The 15137-nt window shown below is 35.9% G+C and overlaps 1 protein-coding gene across 19 annotated transcripts in view; it reads left to right on the plus strand.

Moving 5' to 3' along the window:
- Positions 1–15137, plus strand: part of CACNA1D (calcium voltage-gated channel subunit alpha1 D) — a 195597-nt gene that overhangs the window by 84799 nt on the left and 95661 nt on the right. For 13 of the 19 annotated variants that reach the window (XM_084530600.1, XM_084530615.1, XM_084530616.1 and 10 more), the window contains exon 8: positions 6028–6131. In XM_084530600.1, the coding sequence (XP_084386726.1) occupies positions 6028–6131 (104 nt within the window). Of the gene's footprint in view, positions 1–5430; positions 5535–6027; positions 6132–15137 lie in introns of all 19 variants that reach the window. The other 6 variants (XM_084530611.1, XM_084530604.1, XM_084530603.1 and 3 more) reach the window with 1 other exon arrangement.

Here is a 15137-nt window from a genome sequence, read left to right on the forward strand (position 1 = left end):
TACTTAAGAAATTAGTCTGAAACATAATGGAAAATAATTCAAAATAGCTTCATGCTTCAGCGCAATGCATTTTTAATGGTATAAACGCAGAATTAGAGGCATTACTGCACAGCTTTATCATTATCCTCCAGTTAGGGCTTTGATTAATCAATAAATACAAAAAGCTTGCCACATTTTTTGGTAAACTAGTGAAAGCTTTTCAGGAAATTAAGGCCTTGATTGCATATGGGGATTTTACTTATAATTACCACAGATAGGGATAGATGAGATATTTTAATGATTTCTAATTTATGTTATAGATTGGGGTGTGCCATCTGCTGCTATGTAATGTTTTTTTCTGTGCTGTAAATTTGGCATGCTCCTGGTATCACTTCAGAAACTTTGTCCCTGAACATCTACACTGCATTGTATGACAGCTGACTCCAACTACAGCACAACTAACAAGATAATTCACCCCCAATGGACAGATGAGGCAGTTTCAGATGGTACCAGGTTTGTCTCATCAGATCAATTGTTCAAGACTTTGTAGGCATATGCTCACAAATATATGCATATGAATCACGGAATCACAGAATTTCTAGGTTGGAAGAGACCTCAAGATCATCGAGTCCAACCTCTGACCTAACGCTAACAGTCCCCACTAAACCATATTCCTAAGCTCTACATCTAAATGTCTTTTGAAGACTTCCAGGGATGGTGACTCCACCACTTCCCTGGGCAGCCTGTTCCAATGCCTAACAACCCTTTCGGTAAAGAAGTTCTTCCTAACATCTAACCTAAAACTCCCCTGGCGCAACTTAAGCCCATTCCCCCTCGTCCTGTCACCAGGCACGTGGGAGAACAGGCCAACCCCCACCTCACTACAGCCTCCCTTGAGGTACCTATAGAGAGCGATAAGGTCGCCCCTGAGCCTCCTCTTCTCCAGGCTGAACAAGCCCAGCTCCCTCAGCCGCTCCTCGTAGGACTTGTTCTCCAGGCCCCTCACCAGCTTCGTCGCCCTTCTCTGCACCCGCTCAAGCACCTCCATGTCCTTCTTGTAGCGAGGGGCCCAAAACTGAACACAGTACTCGAGGTGTGGCCTCACCAGAGCCAAGTATCAGGGGGATGATCACCTCCCTAGCCCTGCTAGCCACACTGTTTCTTATGCAAGCCATGATGCTGTTGGCCTTCTTGGCCACCTGAGCACACTGCTGGCTCATATTCAGCTGACTATCAACCATCATTCCCAGGTCCTTCTCTGCCTGGCAGCTCTCCAACTATTCCTCTCCCAGCCTGTAGCTCTGCTTGGGGTTATTGCGCCCCAGGTGCAGGACCCGGCACTTGGCCTTGTTGAACTTCATGCAGTTGACCTCAGCCCATCGGTGCAGCCTATCCAGATCCTCCTGCAGAGTTTTCCTACCCTCAAGCAGATCGACACACGCACCTAACTTGGTGTCATCTGTGAACTTACTGAATGTAATATGAATATATGACTATATGAATATGAATATATGAATATATAATGTAATATGAATATATTAATTTAGTGTAATATATATATATAATATTTTATCCTCTACCAATTTGACTTGCACAGAGTAACTTGTCTCCAGATCTGGTAGTATCAACAGATCAAGTATCAAAATGGTTCCTTTTACAGGGACTTTAAAGCAGTTAGTTCCTGCGTCACCATGAAAAGGATTGGGAGAGCTTCAGAGTTTCGTTCAAATGTTATTTTCAAAGCTGTTCAAGCATACAACATAAGAACTCTAATGTAGTGTCTGTATGAAAGGCTGAAAATGTCAGAGTGTAGCCAAAAAAAGCATCTCTGGTTAAAAAAAAAAAAAAAAAAAAAAAGGGCATTTTTAAACAGTTATCTAACTGAATAGTAATGCATCTACCATTATAGTGAAATGTAATTAAGTGATAAGAAAAACACTCACTTTGTCCTTCATATCGTCCTTCATCTTGTCTGTCCTCTGGATGATGTGATGGACAAATTAATTAGAGCTAAAATCAAAACATTATGTCTAGATCTGGAAAATGGTACAAAGAAGGGCAGGAAGAATGGCACTTGGCAAGTGTCTTTGTGATAGGTTTTATGGATGCTAAAAGCTTAATGGCTCCAAAAAGAGATGGGACAAGTCCATTGAGAGCCACTAGGTTTGATGGCTGCTCTAGGCGGCTATATTTCTGAGCCACAGAGAGTGGGGGTCTTGTAAGACTTTTTACTAAGGATTTGAGATCTGATAGCTCCTGGATTTCCTGATGCCGTTGTAGCATTATTTAGGGGCATTTATGTTTCTTAGTTGCAACTTCCAATAGGTCTGGAATTTGTGTCTTTTAACTCCTATATCTGGACTTTGTGTGAGAATTTAGTATCAATGCTTTCAATTGAAAAAAAAAATCATTTCAGAGGATGGAGATTCTTTTGTGTATATATTACCAATACTCTGCCTCCATCATTAGTCAGAGTACAAATTGACTCTTCTAATCTTTCTGTAATTGAAAGTTATGAAAAATGCCACTTGACATGCACGAAATGAGCAGTAAAGTTTTCCAGATGGAAAGGTCTTCTTTACACGCTTTCATCTCTGGTATTAATGCAATCGGAAATATTATTTCATGAATAGAAATTACAGTATGTTACTTAAAAAGAGTTTGTTTCTAGATTTAAATGGTAAAATTGTATAGAAGCAGTTTCATGCTGTTGATTTTAGGAATTAGTACCAACCTGTTCTAGTGGAATATGGGTTCCTGACTAAGGATTGCTTTTGGATTAGTTCAGCATCTGCCCAAACCAAAACATTTCTTCTGGTGCTGGTTAACTGCAGTTTCCAGGTTTCATATCACAGGACATTAGTCCTAGATAGATTAGCCTGAAATACTGGGTTTAGAATCAAACTGCATAAATTAGAAGGATTTCTTTTTATACATTGCTCTAAAGTGAATGAAGGATATGCAAATCACAGCTGTGTGTGCTAATAGAGCCTTTATGACAGACCATGGAAATTTAAGCTTTGTATATGGGTTACTAAGCTAGCACAATGCCTGGCTTCTTGGATACATCCTCCCTAGCAAAAAGACTGTATCAGGTTAGGTTACTATGATTACCAGAGCGCTTCTTTTCCTCATATCTTTTGTTATCTTTTATCTTTCTTAAAATGTAATTGCAATTTCAGGTTTTTCAAAATGATTTATAGCAGGAAAACATTGACATCAGCACCAGATGAATTTATGCCCTCACTCTGAACTCTGGTAACTTGCAAAATACTGTGTGCAAATGGTATAGTTAAGTTGGATACAAAACTCATTTGCAAGTACTTGAAGTTCAGACAAAATGTTGGCTCTTACACACTCTTGTTAGAAACCATCTTTGCCTGATCTGTATTATGTGAATCATTTCTATGAAGGAAACTCAATTCTGAAGTAATAAAATAATTACTAAGTATGCAATTAAAAGATAAAATAAAATAACTGAGTACATTTGATTCCTAAACTTCAAGGCCAGATGCTTATAGTTGAAAGAAGGTGCAAAGGGCAACACACACTGGAACAAAGAAGAAATTCAGTATCAGCAGTAGGGCATTTTCTTAAATACTTAGCTCTCTTTTGCTGCTAAGACTGCTCAAAGGAGCGGACTCACACTGAGGAAACAGGCACAGATGATAAACTATCAGTCCCCTTAGCTTAGGTGCCTACCATGCTAAGTATTGCTAAAAGTACTGCACAGAAAAGTATTGCACAGGAGATTGAGTTGAAGTAGGTCAGTGTAATGGCAGCATTATGAAAGATTTTATTTCCCACATGAATAAGATGTAGCAGAACTGGACCATGGAAACTTGAAATCTTTTAAAATTGAAGCCAAAGATCCTAGCCTTTCAGAATGGCTGTAACTCTCCTCCATTTTAATTTCTCTAAAATATTGCTTTATTGAAATTAAAAGGAAAAAAAATCCAAATCAAATATATAACTTGCATTTTTAAATCTTTTTTTTTACATATACTATCAAGTAAGTGATTGTATATTGCTCTTTTGGTAATTTTGGAAGTTCCAGTTAGTATAAAATGGTATTACTGCAGATCACTAGTGAAGAAAAGTGCCTGTGGGCCTTAACCTGCAAAGACTTAATGCATGTGCTTGCATCTAGCTATCCATTGGAGTGCCTTGCAGAAACTTAGACTACAACAAATTTTTAAAAGATAGAGAAAAAAAAAGAAAAAAAAAAAAGCAAAGTACATCTTGAAAACCTTTTGTTCCCATGCTTTATATGGGATTGTGTCCATTCCAACAGAGATGTTAGTGACGTGATTTAAAATGGACTGTCTATAGAGCTCAAAGCCTAATCACAAGTTTCAGATGCGACAGACAGACATACAACAGCATTCACAAAGAGAAAAAGGTTTGCCCAAAAATCGTTATACATTGCCATATCTAGTCCTGAATCCTCATGGATTTTTATTTTGTCTGATGAATCTTTATGGCCAAAAAGCATCTCAAGAAGAACGTAGTGCAAACCTGTCAGTATACACAAAAAAGCCAGAATAATTCTTCTCCCATAAGAGAAATTTCCAAGAAGCTGCAAGTCAGAATTGCTTTTTTATAACTTAATGTCTCTTTACACCTGAATGATAGATAAAATAAGCATTTCCCTGTGTTTTAAAGTATCTTTTATTTTCTGAACAGTTCTTAGTTTTCCCTGGATATGTTTCTTGAATCCATCTCATAGGATTGCTAAAAATAACAATGGAAAAGATAGATTTGTAGAAAAATTTGTGTGTACCTATAAATAGTGTGTCTGAAGTTCAGTAACTTCAACCTTATTGTTTCTGGAATATTTCCATGTTTCTGCTATGTTTTAAGATTTGATTTCAGGTTTTAATTTTCATAAAAGTGTTCACGTTTTTTCAAGTATCTGACTGCATCCAGCTGTAGTATTTCAGGGAAAAAGTATTGAAATTCAATTTTGCAGAAAAAAATAATATTGCTTGTCCTGCTGAGATACATGCTACTGTTTACTTTCTCAGAGGATCATTCATGTAGTTAGGATATGTATGAATTAAAAATCCTAGTATTTCAATGCACTTTGTAAACATCTTTTAATTTAGTGAGATCTGAAATTTACCATTTTAGGTATTAAAGAATTAATGTTATTAATGTTATAGTGCTCTATTTGTATGTTTGATAGTATTTTTGATCTGAAGGCTAGGTTCACTCAGTACTTTCTCCTAGAATATGTATTATGACTGCAAATTGATGTGGCCAGTGCCTTTTTTCTTATATTATTCTCCTTTGATAATTGCTGCAGGAATGCATAGAATGCTGTCTCATCTGAATGACTGAATTCTGTTTAGAATGCTGTCTCATCTGAATGATTAAATTCTGTTTCTCTGACTCTTCATTGCTATTACTATAGTGATCTACTCTATAAGATCATCTTATTTCTTGCAGATGAATGATGCTATGGGATTTGAATTGCCATGGGTGTATTTTGTCAGTCTCGTCATCTTTGGGTCATTTTTCGTACTAAATCTTGTTCTTGGTGTATTGAGCGGGTAAGCATACACCTTTTTTATCATGAAGGCAGAGTCCTGAATTCAGTTGCCATGAACACACAGGTTATCTTATACAGGTGAGACTTCAGTTGCAATGACATTTTATTTTTTTCAATTAAATTTCTATTTTTTCTCTTCTAATTTTGAACAGAAGGAGTTTTCTGTAGCTTTCATAAAAAATACCAAATAAAAAATCAGAATTCAGACATACCAGTATATATATATATATGTCCATATTTGTGGCAAAAGTATGAGAAGAACTAAAAATTCTCCTGCACTTATTTAAATATGTTATTTTAATTCAGCTTCTGCAGCATCACATTTGCAATATAATTTGGGTAAGTAAATAAATTAAACAAAAGTTTCTTGCTTTTAAGAACTGAATAAGCCCTAAACTTTCAGTGTTAACACCTACGTGATCTGGCAGCTGCAAAAAAGGACTCTGCTGTTTAATGAATGACTGAATCATAACTTATTTCCTTGCATTTTACAGGTAAATGATGCAATAGGATGTGAATGGCCATGGATCTATTTTGTTAGTCTTATCATCCTTGGCTCATTTTTCGTACTTAACCTGGTTCTTGGTGTACTTAGTGGGTAAGCAGTTGAGTTAACATTGTGTATGCTACTGTTACTTGTAAGATGGCCTCTGCATTTACTCAAGCTTCTCAGCAATGGCTTTTCTGCATGCACTTAAGATTCTTATGTCATCCTACCAGTGTTTGCTCTCTTGACTAAAGTGTGATCCTAGTGCCTGTATCTGTCTGACATCATGTTCACCATGCTTGCCAAAAGTATCTTTTAGATGAGGCACCGAACTTCTCATTCTCTAATAGTTCAGCAGGGAGAAACATTTTTCACACAGAGATGGGTGACACTTGTACAAACGTTTTCCCCTATAATTATAGCCAAGTGTCTCTCTGGAAAATCGTTTATTATTATTATTATTATTATTATTATTATTATTATTATTATTATTATTATTATTATTAAACTAGCTATAAAGTAATTGGAGTGTTCTTTGCATTTACCAGTCATGTAGCAAATTTTATTTTAATGGGGTACTTGAAGATCTGTCTGATAGAAAGAGTATGACTAGTGTACTATGACACAAAATGTTTAATGCTTCCTGTATCATTGAGGTGTGTACTGCTGTGACATCCCACAGCAGCAATCTGATATTTTTATCAATAATCAAATAAAAAGTTAATATGGTTGTCAGTGGGAGGTTGTCACAGCACTTTGTTGCTCTGTATATTCCAGACTCCAGCTAAGAACTAAAGTGTCATCAGTTTTAGATGTATAATGTGGTTTAAAACTGTAATTTATGGCAACAGTTTGCAAAGTTTTCTTCTTACAAAGCCCAAGATATTTTTTCATAAAGAAAGAAAAGGTCCTGCTGGCATCTGAATCCAAATACAATTATAACACACATTATTTTTTATGTTAGCTACGAGTTACACAACAAATGATGTTGTTTTGGCAGCCTTGGGCTAGCTGTGCCGTCTTTGTTACCCAGCAGAAAAATGTGTCTTGTACTGAACACAGCCTTATAGTTGATGGTGTCATCAGGCTGCTGAGTGTGTATGCAGCCATGTTACAGTTTTGCTGTGCTGCGTATTAGGTTTGAAAGGAATTATAGGATGTTATATACAGAACATTCATGGAAATCAGGGAATCAGAAGCAATTTCCAATTGATAATGTGATAATTATGTTACTAAGGCATTTTTGTTTTAAATTAAACAATGTGTTTTTAAAAATCATTTATCTGTGATAGATTACTGTTGCACACAGGAAACTGTGGAAAGCATGGTTTTTACATTCCTTTCAGAATCAATTTACAAAGCAGATGTTTAAAAGTAAAGAGGTAGTGTGCTAAAAACACATTGCTGATTTTTTGATTTAATTTCTTCTTTCCAAGACCCACCCTGTAGTGGCTGACTTATGCTATCATATAGTCTTTGTTTTTTTCAGGGACAAGTATGTAAACTGTTGCAAAACTAAGGGCCTAGCTTTTGCATCACAGCCACGCCGGTCAAATAAGAAAGAAAAGAACAGACAGAAAACTGAGAGTATGATTTATTTCTCTGTTTGATACTGTTACCTAATGTCGCTGTGCGACCAGACTTCCCACTAAAGCCATTAGGTTTCCACGGTTCCTTTCACTGGCCCTTAAGAAGGTCATAAGCAGCAATTAATTTTCTTCCCGTTGTGTGAAGGTGTGCTATGGGAACAGTTAATTATTATTTCCCTTTTCTCTTGCTTGACTCAAACGAAGTGCTATTGGTTTCATTGTTTTTTTAATTTTATATAATCTCTCTATATATTAAATTTTATTTTTATTATTTATTATTATGATTATTATTATTATATTTATTATCAATTATTTTAATATATATAATTTTATATATTTTTAATAAGGAGTGGAGAAAGTAATGCCAGATTTGGTGTGTTGATACCCCTGTTCATTTCTTCCACTGAAGCCAAAGAAATTCAGAGATTTACACTTAAGTTTTTTATTTGATTTAGTACAGTCAAAATATTTTATAAGGCTTGCAACATTATGATGTGTTAGCTTTTTTTTTTTTTTTCTGCATGATTTGTACGTTTAAATAAGGTAGTTTTTCAAAGCTAGTAAAAATTTGTTGGGTAAGTCAGATAAATCATTGTATTTTTTATTGTACCCCTCTTATATTCTCTTATATTTGTGACTCAGATATCTTTAATATCTACTTTGTTGGCATCAGTGTTGGTACTCTTTCAGCAGCTTTTCCTTTATTCTGTTGTAATGAGACAGCTTTGTTGAGGAAATTTTGCTGGAATATGAAGTTGTTCTATAGCCACTGTAACAATATAGAGGAAAAGGTGTCCCTTTGTCCTTGGGTTCCATTCTACAGACAAGAACTCACCACTGATTTCTTGATCCTAAGAGCTCTAATGCTCTTTAGAGTCCTTACACACTTGCCTTTGATTTCCAGTGAACTGAACTGGCAGTGGTGTCACATGAGCTCACCTGAAATTTATAAATTCATTCATTATTCCTAAACTTATTTTCTGCTGGGGTGTCACTAACTGCAGCATCACTTAAAAGTCCAGAGTGCTTGATGGATTCCCTGTATCAATGTTTGCTCAAAACATGTGAAAGAGAAATCCTAGCACTCCGGTTGTTCACAATTTCTGTGCTGAAGGAAATGATATAAATAGATTGAGATTTGTGATGTATGAATATCACTAATATTGACATTGAGAAGGAGAGGAGAAAGGAGAAGATATCTATTATACCGAACTGATACAAAAGTGAAGAAAATGTCCTGGCATACTTGTTTGAAACTGTGAAAAAGGCTAGTGTGTAGCACTGTTACACTGATTTATTTTGGTTGATTAATTCCGTTATACTTAATAGCAAATATTTTCCATGTATTTTCTATTTAGACATGTCTGCTTAAATCTTAGGGGCACTCTGTACATCCTTTGGATGTATTTATATTAATTAGCAGAAAGCTATATATATATTTCATCCTGAGCCAGGCATTGAATGAGTAACACTTGCATTCTTTTTTTTTTTTTTTTAAGAGTTAGCTTTTATGTTTTATGTTCTTCAAACCATAGCATGAAACTTGTTCACTTATAAATCTACAAAGAAAATTAAATTTTACTAAACCAGTCAGGTAATGCAAAAATGATGCCAACTGACTTGAAAAGCATGGCTTTGCATACAGATTTTGGAAGTGGAATCTGAATGCCTAATACAACTTTTCTGTATGAAAGTGTTAGTTCTTGTAATATCAACTTCTTCTGTGTCCATTTAAATCTGCTGGTTTGCAGTTTTAAAACATTCATTCACTCTCTTTGTATACCTTTGTTACACTGTGACCATCTGCCCCTTTGTATTTCTCTACTGGCTCTTGTGCACTGCATGTTTGATGTATTTAGATACTGTACAAGTGGATGAGAATGATGATTTCAAAGATCTTTTATTTTACATCTAGCATTTTCTGAAGGTGAGTATTTACTGGTGATCCATGTCAGTTTTGCGTGCTGAAGGTAATAATCATAAAAACTCAGTTTGTGCTATTAATAGCAGATATGTAAATTAATAGAAGTAATGTGTGTGTAGGAAATATGGTAAATATTTTAAATTTTGGAAGGAAGTTGCCTATAGAGATTTTTTCTAGTCAATTGAATAACAAGGATGGAAAGATTTCATAGGCTTAATTATATAATTGTTTTTGGTAGTTTTGTCTTTTTCAAAATACTGCCTTTTTCATACTCCATAATCAGACAAGTGCTCTAGAAATGCTTTTGGAGACAGCTATAGATGTGGCTCTAGGAAAGGGTCCTAGTGCCGGCTCCGGGTGCAACACCAGCAGAGGGCTCTGAAGAAGACTAGCTCTGGCCTGAGAACAGACTTGACAGACAGCTCCTCCCTAAATACACAAGAAAAACTGGTGGTAGATCTGGCTCCTGAAAGTTATCTGGAAATGTTTGGAACTGTGATTCAGAATGTGGGCGTGTTGGGAATTCCTTTCAAAGTGGTGAATTTAGTTAAGGGGAATCTAGGTGGCCACCTCGAACCTTTACCTGATCTTTCACAAAAAGGTTGCGAGATTGAATTCATATACAATTTGGAATCCAGATCAAAATACTTGTTGCAGGTCTGAAAAGCTGCAAATAAATGCATTTTTCAGATAGCTTTGAATTTTCTTTCTCATTGGCTGGTCTGCATTTTGCCAGTTCACATTAGAAATGTAAGGCTGCAATGTGGTTCCAAGTAATTGTTTTAGCAATTAGAAATCACAGGGTTGTCATGACACAAGTGCACTCTATTTTGATTGCTGTGTCCTCTGAGCTACCAGCATGGTGGTGTTTCGGTCTGCAAAAGATATCAGAGTACACTTTTTTTTTTTTTTTTTCCCCTTTGTAAAGATCCCTCTGGTTATGACCCAAGGACTGGGCAGTGCAGCTTTAGGGCAACTTGACACTTGATGAAATAGCACAGAAATTGCAACTGAGGAGCTGCTCAGCAATGCAAGTTCTGTAAAGGGTAGTGGACTGCTTCAGGAGCCTGCTTTTATGTGTAGCTTTGTTATACACAGTTTGTGTATCTGGCATAAACAGGACCCGTATTCTCCAAACTCATGAAATACCAGACAGAAACTGGGACCTGAGGGCAGGCCTCCAAATATTCCAGGATAAAAGACCTGAGTGTGTCATGACCAGCAGTGCAAGAGACAGAAACCTGAAACTAGAAAGTTAAGTTAGACATTATAAAGTTAGAGGCTACCTTTAAAAAGTAAGGGGCAGAAATTGAGAGGAACTCATCAACCCTGAAAGTCTGTTTAAAAGTGTGCTGAAATAAATATGCCGGTATTTCAGCATGCATTCAACTGTTTTACTATTAGCAGAGAAAATAATAAATGATAAAACTTCGTAATTTATTTATCAAGAGTCATGGCTTTTAATGATGCATGATAATCTATTCCTTGAGATATTCCTTGTCATTAGGGGATGGTTTCTGCTGATGGCATCTTCTGCTCAAGGCATTAGTATTTCATTGGGTAGCCATGGGAACAAATAAGACCTTTCAAACACACTTTAATAAATCTCTCTGAGTTGAATTTATTGCTTTCCTAAAGGACACCAAAGCGTAAGCTTTGACATCCTCCTACATGTAAGTTTTGCAGGTTACTAAGAGAATGTTATTTTTTTTTCCATTTCTTTCCCACAGTATTATTTGCAATGTACGTAGTGATTCTAAAAGCTAAGGGCACATACTTATCCATGCTAATCTCACTGGTAATATCTGTCAATTCATATAATAGAAATTATGTTCACACAGAGAAGCTTATACACCTAAGAACTGTTGTCTACAGTATATATGGAAAAAAAAATGTAGAAGATGAAATTTGAATAATGATGCACAAAATAGAAAACAGCAGTGAACTGTCATCCATAGTCTTTCAGCAAAAGGGAAATGAACTGGTTTTGATAGCATTCTTTTTCACATCAGAGGGAAAGCTTCATAGAAAAAGGAGACTTACAGATAAAAATTTAACTCCCTCACACAATATATATTAATAAAAAGGAAAGGAACTTCAGCTCCAGATCTCAGCAGGTTGCTTTTGATTGCTGTGTGGCTAGTAAAAATAAAACTCAAATACACAAATAAATACATTTAAAAAAATCAAAAGGTAAAGGGAATATCCTTGGTTGATCAATTGAATATACAACAATAATTAGAAAATTCTTTCAGCTATATACAGTGGTAACTCTAACCAACTTCTCTAAACAGAGACCAATAAAAAACTATGGAGTAATCCAGTATCCTTTAACAAAAGAGCATGAATGGGAGTGATTTTATTTCCATCTTGTCAGAACTCATCACACTGTCTTATTAGGTGTTGGTCCTGTGAAATGAGCTCCTCACAGTTAACAAACCATTGTCTGTTTCAAAAGCTTTGACAGTGCTCATCATGATGGTTGGGTGAACACACTATGAGGAATGGTCCTACCCTCAATGCTACGAGTTCTTCCTCTAAAAAATCCAGCATAGTGAGCCAAACAAGTCTCTACTCAGGACAGAATGAGCCAATCTTAAAGTGCAAATATAATTAGTCTGAAAAATTCAATCTCAATTTTGTTGGTCCGTTACCACCACTATCAAACTGTTCCCAATCTTGCTGTTCCCACAGCTGATTCCATCACCTTCATGTGCACTCTTTGGCATAATAATGCTATCCAGGCCTTGACACAGTGTAAATAGACTTTTTGCTGTTGAGTGTACATTTTCTCAATTGTTGGCCAGCTATACAGAAAAAAATATAGCTAGGTATTAATAGTTTGCATTTCCACATCAATTCTCCTTGCTCAAGCAAAATTCCTGATTGATATATATACATATATATATACATATTTCCTGCAGAAATAATTCTGCAGTGTTCAGCATATGAGTTATTATTTCTAACAAGAGGAGTAATAATATAAAAAAAATCTCAAGTAATTAAAGATGTGATGTCACACACCTTTTTTTTCATATCTTGTTACATCTCGTTACACAATAGGCCTGGCTGTGAGCTGCTGTCCATGCTTTTTTTTTTTTTTTTTTTTTTTTTAAGCAGTTTGAGTTCTCTGATTTTATTCTGCTAATTTGTTGGTTGGTATGGTTACAGCCGTGTGAAACCTATGCTGTGGCCAACACTGTACTCCTGTGAACACCTTTTTGCTATTGCATGACTCTTCTCTGTGAACAAACAAGAGTCTGTGATGTCTGGGTAACAGCTCTACATATGGCATTCACACAGCGCTTTCCACATACTGGAACCCGGTGTGCACTATGTTACATACAGGAGATGCAGGAGATGAATTCTTGCTCTCATTCTGTCTGCAGAGACTTGCAGTGACAAAAGGTCTGTAATATGGCCAGCCAAGAATTAGTCCTGGTTTATGCTTAGAGGTGGAAGGCAATTGTTTGTTTCCTATCATCATTGTCTAAGTGATGGACAGGAGATAAAGCAGCACTCCTGTTGCCAGATTTTCAATTCACATGTACTGGTGTGCCAAATCAGAGTAGCTTGTTGGGATTTTTCAGTTTACAACAACTTGGGTGGACTGATTTAAATCATATTTTAGGGGGGAGACCCTTATGAATGAGAGCGTAACTCGTTGAATGCAATTTTTGTCAGGTTAGTCAAAGAACAACAACAACAAAACAACACTAATTACTCTTTCACACACCAGATCCAGGTCATTTTTATCAAATAAGAATGAAATATTTTGAAATTAGCCCTTAGAAAAGGCATTTGTGAAAACAAACGTTTACATATTTGTACATGTAAATAAATAAAGTCCAATTACCACAATTAACATACAGCTTCCTAAGCCTGTCAGCTTCGTAAGCTTCTGGACTGAGTTCTGGCTTGAACACAGTGAGGGAGGCCAGTTCAGGCCATTGAGTGGCCTGAATGACATTTAGACCTAATTGGCCTAATGACAGTTAGACTAATGATGCCAACATATCCAAAAGCTTTTTTTTTTCTGCCTGGACCTAGCCTACACTCTTCATAGCCATTAAATGCTACACAAGCAGCTGTCTTATTCCTCCTTCCAGGAGAACAACCAATCTATACCTATCTATACAGCCAAATATCTTGTTGTCTAAATGTCTTTGTCAGCAGTTTTAAAGAGCCAACATCTCTCCTTCACCTCACCCCTAGCAACTTTTTCAATTAACTTCTTGTTACTTGGAAAAAAAAGGAACTTTTTCTGTGCTAACAGATTACTAATTACACTTCTAATTCCATTTAATTCCACTCTTACATGAGGCATTTCAGTGAAAGGAATGTGTACATGCATTCATATGAGGGATGTCACTTCATTGTGGCTGTCATTGAAAAAAATACCATAGATCCAGATTCCTCCCTCCTTTGAAGAAAATGCAGTCTTCTCAGGTGTGTTATATTTCCTTACAAACAGTTTTTTAAAATAAAAGGAAATCTTTTAAACATTATGGAAATTAAGTACCACTGCATACTACTGATAAATTGCTGCAGCATTTAACCAAGACAATATCTGGATTCTGTGCTGTATTGAAGGGAAAGGTCGTAGTTAGCTGTGTGTATAAAAACTGTGTTTAATTTTCTGCATGCAGCTATTGTAATATAAAGTCAAAGTTAAAAGGTGGTTCAGTCATGGGTGAAGTGCAGTTCAAAGTTGCAATCTTGCCAACTGTTTCATTTTAAAATGACTTCTTTCTCTTCATATAATAGCAGCCGCTTTCATTTTGCTTTACCCACACAGATCACAAATCCTTCACTCTATTAAAAAACACCCAAAAGACTTAATTGAACAAAACAAGAGTACTTAGTAAAAGCTAACAAAGGTTATTACTTCTGATTTCACAGTATGCTACAGTAGCTCTTTTTTCCAAGTTACTGCCTATGAAATGAGTCATGAGTATGTTGCCCTAGTCAGATGTAATGGACAGCCTCTTTGAGATAATCCTAAACCCAGTCTTCCATATACAAAAAAAAATAAAAATAATAATGTTACAGGCTTTTGACATCTTCTACCAAAACATTTAAATCTGTATTTATTTTTTAAATAAAGCAGTTATCCTTCATAGAGCTGCTAGGTGTTGTCACTTTCACAAGCATTTTTGCGAAGAGAAGGGTTTTTGAAGGACCTTTTCCATAGATGTTAGATGAAGGGTAGCAATTGCAAAGCAAGCACCGGCATTCTTCAGCTTCATTAAGGTGCCATCAGATAGAACAGGATGATCTTCTCCACGTGCCAACTGTAATTTTTGTTGAATTAAGACTTAAACTGTAAAAGGTGTAGTGTCTGCCTCATAGGTTTTGCAACGGAAAGTCTTTCAGCTTCTGCAACATAACATAAAAAATAATAATAATAAAAAATAAATGAATATCTGAATGATTGCTTGTAAAGAGCTTAACTTAAAATTACTAATGGCAAAGCAGAAAGTTAGTATTTAGAAGGCATTTGAAGACTGCAAATAAAATAGTAACAAAACCAGATTATATGTTTGCAATTCCAGATAAGTAATGTCTGTCACTGAACTGAAATATATTGAAAAAATAGGAGAC

This window comes from Aythya ferina, assembly GCF_964211825.1.
Source record: "Aythya ferina genome assembly, chromosome: 10".
Taxonomy (NCBI): Eukaryota; Metazoa; Chordata; class Aves; order Anseriformes; family Anatidae; genus Aythya; species Aythya ferina.